Source organism: Coturnix japonica, chromosome 4 (assembly GCF_001577835.2).
Source record: "Coturnix japonica isolate 7356 chromosome 4, Coturnix japonica 2.1, whole genome shotgun sequence".
Lineage (NCBI taxonomy): Eukaryota > Metazoa > Chordata > Aves > Galliformes > Phasianidae > Coturnix > Coturnix japonica.
Window position 1 is genome coordinate 14,469,569 of NC_029519.1, and position 15,248 is coordinate 14,484,816.

At 40.2% G+C, this 15,248-nt stretch overlaps 1 protein-coding gene across 1 annotated transcript in view; it reads left to right on the top strand.

The window, feature by feature from the left end:
- Positions 1 to 15,248, top strand: part of TENM1 (teneurin transmembrane protein 1) — a 292,567-nt gene that overhangs the window by 251,656 nt on the left and 25,663 nt on the right. Inside the window, 2 exon segments of the mRNA XM_015860820.2 lie at positions 71 to 225; positions 14,457 to 14,823. Coding sequence (XP_015716306.1) covers positions 71 to 225; positions 14,457 to 14,823 — 522 coding nt within the window.

The following is a 15,248-nucleotide window of genomic DNA, read 5'->3' on the forward strand; positions in this document are numbered from 1 at the left end:
AAATATTTCTTTAATCTGGAAAATGTCAATGCTAACACTTCTTTTTTTTCCACCCTTTCCTTTCTTGTAGGTATCACTATAGATAAGCATGGATTTATTTATTTTGTTGATGGTACCATGATTCGGAAAATCGATGAGAATGGTGTGATCACAACAATTATAGGTTCCAATGGCCTCACATCAACCCAGCCATTGAGCTGCGACTCTGGAATGGACATCACTCAGGTAGGTACCTGTTTTTTGTTTGTTACCACTGTTCTGCACATTGTGGAGACAGGGGGATTGGTTTCTTGTACAAGGATTGTATATCAGAATATGCTAGGTGAATCAGATAACTCTGAGCTGCTCAGTGTGGAGTGAATCTTTCATTCACATTATTATTTCAAGGTGTATTACATAAATGTATAAGGTGTATTACATAAATGCAAAACTCTGTGTTTGATTTTATCCAGGAGTTTTCATGTGAACGTGTAGACAGTGCATAATGAATGTATACTGCTTTGGAAGGTTGCTAGCTAATTTCAGATACAGCTTCCTAGGTGTTTGTGGGATGTTTAGAGTACTTTCCTTGAGTCCCGTATTCAGACTTATTGGCTTGAACTGCTAAATGGAAAAAATATATATTCTGTTGACATCTAAGGCTGTTCTAAATCATGGGAGAGCATTACAGTATGTAATTACAAAAACAGCAGTACTTTAGTGAAGCTGCTGCCTTTCAGTGCATTTCTCCAAGTGCTTTTCAGTTCTTATTTCAAGAGCAGTGTAAAAGAAATTGGACTGAAGCACACTTACTGTCTCTCTAGTTTACACTGAAAAAGATATATAGACAATCATGAAGAAACATGAATAGCACTCCTGACTAGTCAGTGAGCCACCCTTATAGATAGCATAAGGAAGGGATTGGCCTTTGCCAATAAATACTTGAATTAGTCAGTTTCAAAATTGGGAAAATAGTATTTGAAGAAAACTTGAGGCATTCATGTAGCTTACAAAGGGTATAGAATGGACTGTGAAAGCTAATAACCAGCATCCTGTTGATTTTGCATTTCATTTTCTCCCTGCCCTTCCCTCAGTCTTTCACAATTTCAAAATCACAGCTAAAAATATACTGCAGAACAGTGGTAAGAACTTGTTCCTAGTTTCTGAATAGAGTTTGAATAACAGCAGTAAAAATATACATGTAGAATATAGAGTTAATGACTTGGGTAGTTTTTATCAAATTTCACAAGGACAGACAATGGAGTATAGAGCTGCCATCACAGCAGCACCTGAGGATTGTATTACTAGGGTCACAACTGAAGATAGTGTCCTCATTCCACTCTACTTGTCACTAAGCATTTGAAAATGCAAGGCAGGGAAATGATAGATATACCTTCTTATTCTCTCTGGTTCAGTAGATATGTAGCTTTTCCATGTAAAGCAGAACAACACAGTCAAGTCAGTTAGCTGTGCTAAGCCCAAGCTTAAACTAGTCTAGTAGTTGTCTTAAGGACATGTTGCTTCTGGGCACCTAGACTTCTGCTCCAGCACCTCGTCTTGTAGGATAGCCAGTCCCGCAGATGATGAGCAGAAACCCACTGAAGCAACCAGTATTCTGTAGCTGGAGGCACTGACTCTCCGCTCCATTGCTGCAGACCTGCTGGCAGGAGCCATGCTTCATGGAACTTATTGCTGCCTGAAGCACGTTTGCTTGCTTCTTGGATACATATAACAAGTGCCTGGGGCATCAGTAACCAGATTAGAGATCTCAGAGGGGCAAGGAATGGAGCCAGGTGAATTGTCTTCTCCCTGCCTTCTCCTTGTGATGCACGTATAAGGCTGTACACATAATTGCTTTTTTGGTCATATAATGTACATGTGTGTATTTATGTGCAAGTTTTTGCCCATTTCCCTCATTTTGTTCAGTAACAAAATCTTTCACTAGATCTGAAATGCTTTATGTTGATAGTTTTCTATTCCTTTTAAAAAATGCAAACACCCTTTAGCAAATTACTTTCAACAGGGGGTCTGGCAAATGTGGAGATAAAATGGTTTTGTTTTTAACATGAAAATGAAATTGAAAAGGTAAACTTTTCAGGTTCAAATCAAATATACCAAAGATGTAAATAGCTTTGTCCCCTAAAATCTGGCTGGCTGCTTGCTGGAAACAGATTGAGTTTACCTTACTGTGCAATACAGGCCCAATGCCATGGAGAAAAAAACTTATGCAAAATCATAGATAAGAAGATGTATGTAATAAAGCAAGTTCTTTGTATTGCTCTTGGTGCATGGACATTCAGCTGGGATAGTGCCTTCTTTCCATAGAAGCAGAAAAGCACTTCTTTCTCCGTGAACAAGTCTTATGCTTCCATTTCACAGTGTCTACAGGTATCTATTGCAATGGATATCTGAAAAGTTTGCAAAGGCTTCAGCACTCTGGGAAATCAATGTACTTTCTTATCACAGACAGTGAGGCAATCTTTAGATAAATTGAGAATGCATGTCAGTAGATATTCAAAACAACAAAATAAACGATGGCATATTAAATCATCCCTAAAAAGGCAGCCAAAGCAAGCTTTAGTATAGTATTACTTACTGTCTAATTTTCTGTCACTGGTAGGTGAACTAACATTGCTAGCAATCTGCAGTATAGATGTACATGTTGCTTAAGGAAGCATGTCTTGTTCAGAACATCTATTTTGTGGGTTCCTAGGTGACTCTTTCTATTGAAGTTTTTAGCAAAATCCAGAATTTTGAGTATTTGCACATATATTGTAAAGCATAGACACTAAATGAATACCTCAGAATGCATGTCTGAAATGGAGCTCTTATCAAATTTGCTTGATAGGATTTTTATTTCTTTTTTTCAAAATCTTTGCTGATAACCAAAAAATTGAGAAATAATCACAACCCACTGAAGTCAAGCATGTTAATCTGAAATTAAATCAAAGAAAATAAGGGATATTTTCACTTATTAAAAAATAATTTTGTGTCCTTGCAAAGAACACTCAGGTTATTCCAGCATGGCATCAACAGTAATAAAAAAATGAATTTGGCCATCTCCAGTTAGATGTTTTTTGGCTAAATTACAAGTGGCGTTTACATCAAGAGAGTGTGAGTTGCTCACAAATTGTGTGTTTAGAGGGACTTACGAAATAGGCAAATAAAATCAATTCTCAAAGCTAAATTTGCTCTGACAATGAAATCAACAACTTGCTCAAAATCAATATATCTTGATTTACTGAAATACTAAAATGTACTCTTGAAGTAAACACATAGAATAACTGCCTGTTGTGAAAACTACTATAAATGACAAGCTTTCACTTTAAGGCATTCACTTTAATATATGAGTTGATTATGAAAGTGTTTAATCATTTATTCCAATATCAGGTTTGACAGAAACACATCTTTCTAATCACTCTGTGTTTGTTATTCAGTGCTTTCTCATTCTTAAGAGAGAATTTTGTATTCATAACAGATAGGGATGGGGGTAAGGACAGCTGTGGTTGAAAAGATTATGTGTTGTGGCAAATAAACTACCCAGCTTTGACTAATTGCTTTGATCTCATACTTCACTCTGAGGGTGTTAATCTGAATTTAGAAGGAATAGGACATTAGGTTGAGGTATTTATATGGTATTCTGGTCTCCTCAGTACTGTTTCTGCATGTACAAAGCAAGCTTGAGTGACTTCTCAGCACAGTGCAAGTTCATTTCTTAGTGAGAAGACCACCTAAAGAAAACTGCACATCATAACCAGATCTATGAATGTGCTTTATACATGTATATGTACTCAGCGCTCACCATGGATGCCAGAATTTTGGTGGACACCTACGTTAAGATTAGCTGTCTGTCATCTATCTTCCTCTGTGTAGAGCTAGTCATCCTTTTTGTAAATGCTGACCCCAAAGCTCTGAATATTGCCACATGAACAAGGCCTAAACTTCTAAGGTAAAACATTTTTCAAGAATATTGGAAAGACTATTCCCTCAATATGTGAATGTAAATATTCACCTCACTAATATACAGCAAATCAGAATCTTTGGCTGATTTCCAACAAATTTGCAGAGGAAAATTGCCTTCCTGGCAATTAAATTCCTACAAGTCCCATACAAAATATTAATCCAGTTACGGGAGAAAGACCTAAAGTGCCCTTTCAAAAGGAAATATTGCAGCACAGTCTTTCTTTTATTAAACTCTAGAGAATCCACTCAGGATCTAATAAATGCCCCATTCACAGGAAGAGCTTCGTTTGGTGCTTGGATTTTATTAAACTCCCAAGTCAGTCAGCCATGAGACACAAGTCCTTAGGAAACTGGACTTCATTAGGTCCAGTGTTCCTAGAAGTTATATTGACATGGTGGGAGGTTTTGTGTCAAAGGAAACATATTTCAGCTCAGGTTGAGCAATAAGCTTCCTTTCTCTTCTGCCTCCATTGCTTTGGTGAGAGCTGAGGAGGGAATTAGCAGATATCTTGCAATTTCCTCCCCTGTCTTTCCTCCCATGAGAAATATGTGGGCTGAATTTCCACCACTCTGATCCTCGAATCATTTATATTTTTGCAGTTAGTGTTTGGGAACAGCATAAACCAATCTTGAGCACATTCCCTGTGAATGAAGAGACTGAACGTTTGCAAGGAAACAGAAAATGAATCCCAAGAGCTTTCTCTTAGCCTGAAACCATGGCCTTGTTCTCAAGCTGATGTCAGTCCCAGCAGGCATGAGCCTGTGCCAAAGCAATAGCTCTGGCCTGATTGATGGTGTTAATAACTGTCACTGCTGCGTTGCAAAATGAAAGGTCTGGTTTGAAGACTTTTTCTTGACATTTGCACTTCATCAGCTTTTGTTCAGCAGTTCTCTGTGTGAGGGAACCATCTATATTGTGTTGCTTCGCATAAACTTCAGTGACACTGCAAAATGTTTTGCTCCCTCATAAAAATGTGTCAGTGTTACTTATGTAGGCAATTTGCTTGCATGGGTCAAATTAAAAGGCACATCTCTAGAACAAGGTTTAAAGGGGAGTGACTAGACAGGGACCTGCACGTGGCACAAGTGCCACATCCTAGGCATCCTACCTTGAACAACTGATGTGGAGGAGAGAGAAGAGAGCAGTAAGTATGCTGAAGACCCACATGAAACAGTGAAGAATGCTGAAAAGCAGGGGTAAAGATGAGCAAAATCAATTTAAAATGTAGTTTATTTCTCAAAAATGCAAACATCACACATGCTGCAGGCGTTCCCCACCAGCATCTGCACAGGCACAGTACGCTTCAGTGGCATTGTGGATGCCTTTTGAACAGAACAAAAAGCTCCCAGGACACAGTGACCTCAGCTGAGTGCAACGATGAGGGGCTGCTCATCAGAGCAAGCAGCCTGAACAGGACTTTCCCTGAGTGCATTGGAAGCAGGAAAGGAAAATACAAAGACAAAATCATGATCTGATGAGTGAGTGAGAAGCAGAGGGAGAGAGCTGCCAGCATGAAAACTAAATGGATTCCAGGCTGAATGCTTTCAAGACAGGTTGAGAGTAGGACAGCACAAACCAAATACAGGATTACAAAGAGCCCATTAATTAATTAGTATTGCAGGCTGGAGGAAGACGCACTGTTCCTGTAGGTGTTTGTAAACATGACAGTATAAACTGCATTCTTATAAAAGCAGAAAGTTCAGAATGCCCTCTTGTTGCCTTATTTTAGCTGTAGGTGCTTCAAAAAGCAATGGCTTGGTTCTCCCTATAGTAAAAATATTCCTGCTCTTGATCTGCTTTTATTCTTCTTTGTCTGTGAGGCTTTTGATACGCTCTTCTAGTTAAGTGTAATTAATGCACCTAAAATACACAAATCCTCTGTGCTGTCCATTTAGAGTTTTGCAGAAGAACATATTGTATGTATGCTTGAAATTACTGAACTGAAAGACCACAAAATGATGATTTGCAGGATCTTTAATTCTTATTTGTGGTCTTCCTTTACAGGGGATGTTCAAAGCTTTTTTTGTTTAGTCATTTTTTTCCAAATTTTTGATCTATGAAGTAGTCCAGAAAAGCTGATAGTAGACCAGAAAAACCCTTCCTCAAATAATTAGTCCCTGCAACCAGAAACCTATACAAAACAATTCTGGTCATAATAGCATTTGCAAGAAAAAGACTTTTCTAGTATCCATATTTTGATGCAAAACCAAGCTGAAAGCCTCTTTTAAAAGGGATCTTCAGGTAGAAAATAAAATAATACTTTCCCGGGGGTAGAGAAGGGGGTAAGTGGCCTCTCTTTAACAGGGGCTGAGAGAAAGGAGGCTCATAGGATTAGGACCTCAGGTGGAAAAGGATCTGTGAGAGCTCATGAATCAAACTTGTAGGTGTATAATGTGATTTTTAGAATATCAAACAGAGAGCAGGACGGTTTCATCACACCTATTTTATATTCTAATCAAATTATTCTATCGCTGAATTTGAAATATTAGTCATAGAAGTGAGATTCCGTGTGAAGAAACACTCCAATTTCTTCCTTAAAGTCCCAAGCGCTCTTTTTCTATTGGTCACCTGCAAAACAGCAATCTATTTCAATTACCTGCCATAAATAATGCATTACTACTGAGTAAAAATACGATGTTCATTTTAATCAGCTTTCAGCACTTGCAGCCTTTTCTTTGGCTATCAAGGCAGGAGGCACAGTACGCTTCATGTGACCCATGACAAAGAGGAGTCATGGCAGAGTGTTTTCATGGCTCTCACCCTACCTTTTGCTAGAGACAGATTTAATTTTACTACCCTAATGAGAAACAGGAGGAAGTAAGTAAAGTCTGCATGATGTGGGTGCTGGCATGAAGGTAGCACTTCAGCACCATGTTGGTGCTTTCAGGTTCTGGCAGGGCTGGTCAGCGCTGAGGACCTCCTGTTGCACTTTCCCAAGCTACTGTCATCTCTGGTTGCCATGTGTTTTAGTTCTTACGCACAAGTCATCTCTTGTTTAAAGATGGCTTCAGTGCGATAAAATATGGTGATATTTATGGCAGGGGTGTCTGCAGTGCTGAACTGCGCTGCTGTAAATTTGTAGCACAGCTTTGCTGGGTTGGTGAGAGCCTGCAGTAGGTTGAGATATATTGATGACTATATCTGACTTTTTCATCTGTTAAGGAGACATAGTGAACAAGATGTATGCATGAGGAATAAATTTATACTTACTGTATACTATAAATGCATATGTAAATATTTCTATTTACAAGAATGCATATATGGTTCTTATATATCCTGCAGAGCTCCCATAATTGTTCAGATAGTGAAGGGCAGTCCTCTGTCAACCTGGAGTTTCCTAGAGGAGATATGAGTGTTGATGGGAAGTTGAAATTTTCTCTGATGGCAAACTATTGCATTTGAAACTATAAAGAGCAAATGTGGGAATGGTTGTATGACTGATAGCACTGTACCATGGTAACTACTGGGAGGAAGCTCAGAAAAGCCAGCACGGCGATCATTCTGGTGTGCAAATTGCTTCAGGTGCTAAGAAGAAGCTGGGAGTCTGTATATTGTGTCAAAACAACACTAATAATAACTGCTTACAAAGGGCAGGGCTTTGAAGCATGTCAGCATGAGGGAGCTCTAGAGAGTGTTGTTCCATTTCGGTCTCTACCTTCTTGGGTCTCACTGCTAGTTATAAACAAGGACTGGAAAGGTTTTAGCACCAGGAATTGTTGTTTTGGAGGAATTAGTGATATCTCTGGTATTACTGTTAGGACTGAGTTATCCTTACAGGGTACTGAAGTCAAATGAAAGCAAGCTGTGGCAGCTGCAAGAGTAATGTGGCAGGAGCTGCTGCTAGGGGATGGCAGCAAGGAGTGCCTGATTTCCACTTGATATTGGTTTTGCTTTGGCATCTTTTCAACCATTGTTTCTCATGAGCAAAAATGAGAATAAACACTGTGTCAGTGCAGGAAAAAAAATGCAAATGTCAAGATACAAATTGGTTGTACCCATTTGTAGCCTGCCATACAGAGGTTATGTTTATAGCTCTGCATTATTAAGTTTGGTACATAGAGAGACACGAACAGAATGATAGAGAGCACCATTCTCTGCAGTATGTTACTCTGACAATAACACTCACATTTACAAACAAATTAGCTAAAAATGTCTGAAGGACATTCGTCTTTTACAAACTGGGCCTCATCTCCTGCTGATAGATTCCTTTGGGATGGGTATGGCATGCAAAATGATACACTGCCTTGGAGGATAAATTTATGAAGTTTAGCAATGTAGGTCACATTGCAGGAAAATCATAAATGTCTGAACATCACTCAATAGCCATTCAATAAATTGCTCAAAGCAAAATGGAAAACTGAACAGCATGTAGATGTCTCTGGTGAAAACTGGAGAAAGTCATGATATGATGTAAAACCCTCCAGGTCTTCCATCCATATGTATTTCTTTCTTCTGTTATACTTACCAGTTCAGTTAGATTTCTGTGTCTGTGTCAATGGAAACAGTAAAGCCAATGTCTTTGGTGGTTAGTGTGAACTATAATAAGAGCACTGAACTGTTCATGAAAGATACATCAAAAATAGAGCAAATAGGAACAGGTCAGTGGTTGAAACTTGGTGTAAGCAGCCTAATCCTAAACCAGAAGGGTTTCTGAGAGGAGTCAAGTTTGAGTTAGATTCAAATTCATGATTTATTTTCAGACATTTTAAGAGTCTCAGATTCCTCCTCTCAGAGACACCGGACTGCTTAAAATACTCTATAATTCCTTCTGGGTGTTTAATGAAGTATTTTCTTCCTAACATGTATAAACCATGGATACTATGTTTAAACAGTCTTAAATGGCTTAGGAATCTAAGTCCCATTGATTTTCATAGTCAATGGACTTATGTATTTCTAGGTAATACTCTGTTATTAAATAAAGACAGTTTGAAACCTGTTCCGGTAGAAATCAACTTTCCTATTGATTTAGGCAACCCAAGATTCCTCATGCAGTCTTTGAAGTTGCCAAGTAGGGGAAAAATAACAATAATAATAAAAATAAAAATTAAAAAAAATAATGAAAATAAAAAGGAAATTATGGAACCAGAAGAGAGCTGGTAAGAAAGAGAACAGTGGAGCTTACAGCAAACACATTGGAGAGGAATGTTGAAGGCTGGTAGTGTGGGCCTTTCCTCTGTGCTCCTCTGCTGGGCCCTCACCCACTGGAAATTACTGAGGGTAGGGGCAGGCTGGGGAAAGCATGCCTGAACTATGATCCCAGGGAATCAGGGCCTCAAAGCTCTAAGCTGCCTCTGTGAATGTGCCACAGCTGTTTGCCTAGCCTAGAGCAGCAAACAGTGGTCGTTAGGCTGCGAAACTCATTTATTTGGATTTTGCACTGGGGAACGATGAATGCATAGAGAGCAACGTTTGTGAAGTTTAGAGTGGGGACCGCTACAGCTGAACTGCATAATACTGAATTTTGTAGTAGGCAGCATCAGGAGCATGGGAAACAAAGGCTGATTCCGCGTGGGAGGAAGCTGTAATCCCACCGTGCCAAGTGCTCCCTGTGTCAGGCTGCGTGAGCAGAGTTCTGTCTCTGTGCCATTAAGGAAGGAGATATGCTACCGAGGGGAGCTGACAGTGTCAGTGTCAACAAAAGAGAGAGCCTAGAAGTGAGAGCAAACTGACAGAAAAATGATGAAAAAAATATCAGTGCTTGTCAACTGTGAGAAAATAGAGAGGAATGTATATAGTGAGACATCATGTAGAAAGTTCAGGGAAGCAGAACCAGGCTTCTCCAGCCTTGTGAGCTGCGTGTTCACTTCTAGAGCCCCACCTGAGCAAGTCCTTTCTCTGAGCCTTTGTACACAGGGGCGGAGGAGAAAGAAGGGGTTCACCAGAAAGAGGAAAATACTGTTCCATATAGCAGTGGGGTGCGTACAGGGCTGTGCTGGAAGCAACAGCTGAAGTGAGTGCAGAGAGAAAGAAGTAAGAGAACGAGGTTAGCAGCAAAAATATGGAGGAGGCTGCGATCATGTCTGCAATAGCTTATCATAGAGCAGAATAAAGACAAAGCTAGCATAAACAGAAATGCTTGAGGCTGAGCAGTACCGATAGGAAGTAATCCATCAGCCAAGACTATTAGAAACAATTGGCATGAATTTTATGCTACTACATGAAATTAAATCAAAACATACAAGCAATGCATGGCAGGAAATCAAAGTGATGATGATGACTTTCTGTGGATTTATGCAGCTTCTTTTAACCCACGATAAATGAAAATTACCTGAGTTAAATTTACCCCAGTGCCTCAAACAGGTAAGCTCTTGAGATCTGCATATGTGGATAAGGATACGTTTTTCCCTCATTACTTTTCTTGCTTTGATATAAACAGTAAAACATGTTTGATCTGATTTCTGTAAAGTAACACCAAAAAGGCCCCAGCTGTAAAATATTGTGCAAAACGTGCAGAATGCTTTGGTCATGTGGTCAAAGCCAAAAGGAAAACAGTACTCTTCACTTTTCAGTACTCTGACACTGAAGTGGGTGTCTGTGCACCTTTAAGATGTGTATGGGTGAATGCTCTGGCATGAGAGCCTCTTTGCAAAAAACTCACAATATTTACTTAGTTGCAATGTTCTATTGCACAAAAGATACTTAGTTTTCACAACCAGATAGACAGGTAGGCAGATGGTTATACAGGCGCACACACATTGTTTCAAGAAAGAAAATATACCAATCTTTCAAGCCTGAGTGCTATTTAACTTCATAAATGTAGATCTCCCCATGAAAATGTATTTAAGCTCAAACCATCTCAGAGCATTTTGTGTTTTCCAGAACACTTGACATGAAAAAAACCTGTTAGAAAGCCAGGCCAGTGGGTTTTAATTTTGCACTTCTCAAACGAGACATTGATTATTACCTATAGCTGGAGCCTTATGTTGACAGTTAAATGCTGGATTCCTGGAGAAGTTGACATGCTAATACTTACATGCAAAAGGTCTCATTGCTCAAGGGTTCACTTGTTTCCACAGTGATTTCCACTGCATATGCTCAGTCTCCAGTGAACCAAATCTAGATTGTCACCTGGAAATTTCAATGTGTGAAGTAAAGTATTGACTGCCGCTGAACAAATCTTATCTTTTTGCTTATAATAGGATAATCTGCAAAGCCATTTCTGTGCACTGCTTAAAAATAAGAACCTATCAAGTGTAAGCAAACACACTTGGCAGTTGACTCAGTTCTTAATTATAAGAAAAATACACATCTATAGGAGAGGACATCTCTGCAGATGAAGTGCTGCTTCAGATTAAAAAGTATATTAACTGACTTAATATTCTAACCCTAACTGAGTTTTTGTCTGGAAAAACTTTTTAATAGGCACAGTCATATCAGATGAGAATTGAAATGCTTCTCTGTAATATGTTTATTGGCTTTGAACGCAGCACAACTGATGGTTTGGTCACAGAAGCCTGCCAGAGGGCAGCTTGCCTTCAAAGAAAAGAAACAGCCGGTGACTTTTCAAGGTAACAGTGAACCTGAGGGTGCACTTACACTTCAGCTTAAGCGGATTGTGGTGATTAGTTTTCAGCCAGACACGATTCCTGAACCAAAACACCACAGGAGCAGGGAAAGCTCAGCGCTGCTGTGGGGGCTGCTGTGGCAGAAGAGGGGTGAGCAGCAGCCCCAGCTAACACTCTTTTAATGCCATGAAGCCACATCCTGACCAGAGCAATACACATTTCTTTCTAAGTCTGAAATTATTCTTTGGATTCAGAACATTCTGCATTTTGCATTTGTTTGTACATTTGCTTGCTTTTAATTGGTCTACATGGCCTTTTTTTCCCCTTCAGCAGCAAGTGGCAGCTGGTTTTTTTTGCTGCAGTCTCCAGACAGGTACATGCTAGCTTTAATGTTTCGCCTGGAATTAGACCATTAGTACATCCACAGCTGCTTTAAACCCAGGAATAAGTGCAGTCATCCTTCTGCGAGCTTTGCAGAGAGGTAGGTGGCAGGTCAGGTTTAGTAGCCAGAACTGTTTAGATGTCCTCAATTTAAATTTGAGCTATTTTTACCGTAATGCAGCTAGATTTGCAGAAGCAATCAGTATGAAAGCAGTGCGCTTGCAGATAATGGCAGCTGTTAAGATCCAGCTTCTTCTTAGGTTTTAGGCACCTTGCTGCAAGTGAAATGGACATTTCCATAAAGCTTATTCTACCTCAATAAACAAAACCAGCCTCAAATCAACCAGAGAAAAAGTTGTTTTGGTCCAGATCAGCCGCTGTTTATCTGCAAGACACCAGACCTACCTTCACAGTGGGAGGAATTCAATTTATTCACTGAGGCAAAGACAATGTGGCTGGTCTGCAAAGGCAAACCAGGTATTAAGATATGGCAGGTGCTATGCATAGTTGTTATGGCAAAAGTAGGGAGTTTCAACCCAAAGTTTTTCCCACTAATAATCTAGTTACAGTTAATCACAGATTATTTTTACAGCATAGTGATCTGTGAAAGGGGCATTAAGGTGTCTGCCATCACAAATAATCCATTTGGTTTGACAGAGCAATCAAATGTTCTGCATTGAAAGCACATTGCAGAAATGTTTCTTCCTGAGTTTCCCACAGACAGCCTTGTAGAGGTTTGCATGCACCTGAAGTTTTGTTCAGGTTCCATTGAGCTCTCAGCTGAAGCAAGGAAGGCGTGTGTTGGCAGCTCAGCGTGCAGCAGCCCATAAGTGTTGGGTGGGACAAATAATTCAGCACCTCTGTGGGAGGAATCTGTTTCCAACTATCTCACCACAGTTATCGTCATTTGGAGTGACTCTGCCACTTGGTTCAGAAAAAATCTTGAACCCAACAGCATTAGTTTTAATGTCAGTTATTATGTTGTCTAGTAAAATGGACTGGGCACGAGGAGGAGTTCGATTACTCTGTGAGCCTTCATAATGGTGTGGTGCGCCGCATAACCACACAGGGCGAGACACAGGAGCCGCAGTGCCCTAGCTTTATTAAAACATCAATTATCAAACCAGCAATGTGCTTCTGGAAATGAGATTATCTGGAAGTACCAGTGCTTGCGAAAGGCAGAAGCTGGCCTTCAGCCTGGTGCCTGAGCTGACCCTGGGTGAGCAGGTGGCCTGTGATGGCCACACGCTCCACCATATGTTATTCTGCAGTGCTGAGCATTGTATTATCATCTGTGGGCTCTGCATTCATAGATCTTTTAATTAGCACAGTGGAAAAAAGAACAAAAACAGTACATGAAACGGTGGAAGCTTCTGTAGAAGTTGACTATAAAACCATTGCATTTTAGTTTGGCATTTATTCTCATCTGATGACTGAAATATTTAGTCCATAGAAATTCCACTCAGATAAAAGCAGCCATCTCTTCACAATGGATAACAAGCAAAGCATCTTGTGATAAAAATAGTCTGTCTTGCCGTCTCTGTAACTCAGTTGTTCTGTGACCTTTCCATAGACAAGCTGCAAACTAAATCCTCCACCAGCCTCTAACTGGGGAGAAGCACCAGTCTGCTCAGCTGCTCATTCCCAGACCAGAACTGTTGCACTGGCTTCAGAGTATTCTCTGTAGGAGGAATTTGGAGCTCTTGCAAAAACACACTGTGGTCAGCAGCCTCCATACCAGGAGGTATACCAAATCCTCCAGACTGGAAGGGTGACAGGCTGCCCCACCTCCAGCTGGGAACATGCTGAATTCCTCCAGGTCCTGATGCAACAGGCATCAAGTCAGCAAGGTCATTCTTCTAGCATCTTCTCTAGTGCTGTTTGGAAACTTTGCTTGAATGATTCCTTGAACTTCATGGAAAAAAGGCAAAAAACTCACCTTAACTATGACAAATATACTTACTCTATGACAGAAATACTGAATTCACAGAATAAAATCCTTATAAGTAATAATAGCTGGGTTACTGTATCATGTGAAGTCTGATATATCAGTGCATTATTACATTACAAAGAATTTATGAGCTTATATATTTTATGGCACATAAGTCTTATTAACATTTCTGGCTTAGTAAATAAATTGTGGCAATGTGTTGTGTTCTTCTACTGTGTCATTTTCCTTTTGTGCTAATGGTCAATTAAAGTGCTAGGACATTGACAACCTCTAACTTTCCCATTCTGCCAGTGTTGAGTACAAACTTGAAACTATAACATTCAGACCTGGAGAATTTTCTGGCTGATGTTGCATGACACGAAGTGTATGCTTTTATTTGCATGAATGTATATGTATAATAAAGTTCTGCCCTTAATGGACTTGTACAAATAACTTTCAGGGGTTGCTAAATTACTTTTGAAATCAAATCTAGTTCCACATGGTGCTGGATCTCACAAAGAGGGTATGCTTGTAGAAATGTATTCTGACAAACACAATTGAAGGCACATACTAGCACAGCAGCAGTGAGTAAATCCCCTTGATGACATGGTTCTCAGAGATGGCTGAACAACGCTGCTTTATGTCTTAATTGTTCTTTTTTCTGTTTCTTGAACCTGCTTTTGGTTCGGTTTCACAGGTGCGGTTAGAGTGGCCAACAGACCTGACAGTGAACCCACTGGACAACTCGCTGTACGTCCTGGACAACAACATTGTCCTGCAGATCTCTGAGAACAGACGTGTGCGCATCATCGCAGGACGCCCCATTCACTGCCAGGTGCCCGGCATCGATCACTTCCTTGTCAGCAAGGTGGCCATCCACTCCACCCTGGAGTCAGCCCGAGCCATCGCTGTGTCCCACAGTGGGATACTCTACATTGCTGAGACTGATGAAAGAAAGATCAACCGGATACAACAGGTCACAACCAATGGTGAGATCTCCATAATCGCCGGAGCCCCATCGGATTGTGACTGCAAGATCGATCCTAATTGTGACTGTTTCTCGGGTAAGACAATACTATTCTTTGTTTTCCTGTTTCTGCACTGTCAAGACCCTCTGGCACAGCTGCAGGTCAGCAAAGTGACAGGGCTAACAGTCTGCTTCAACTTCCTAGGAAAGCAAAAAGCCTTATCAGCAGCTCCGCATGGATTTGTTTAATCCATTGGGTTCAGAGGCATGAGTCTTCCAGCTGGCACTGAAAGAACAGAGTGGGTGCAGATGGAGTGGGCACAGATTCTCCTGTTTTGATACAGAGTTTACACATCATTCAAAATGAGTTCTAAGTATGGGTTTTTGTGTCAGCTTTACTCATGCTGAAGATGTTAGCAGCCCAGTGCAGATTGCACCTTAGTGTTCCTGGATGTTGAAGCCCTTTTTGTCAAGGAGAGTATCAAAATGTTCCACATCCTGTGAAAAATGCTATCTCACACC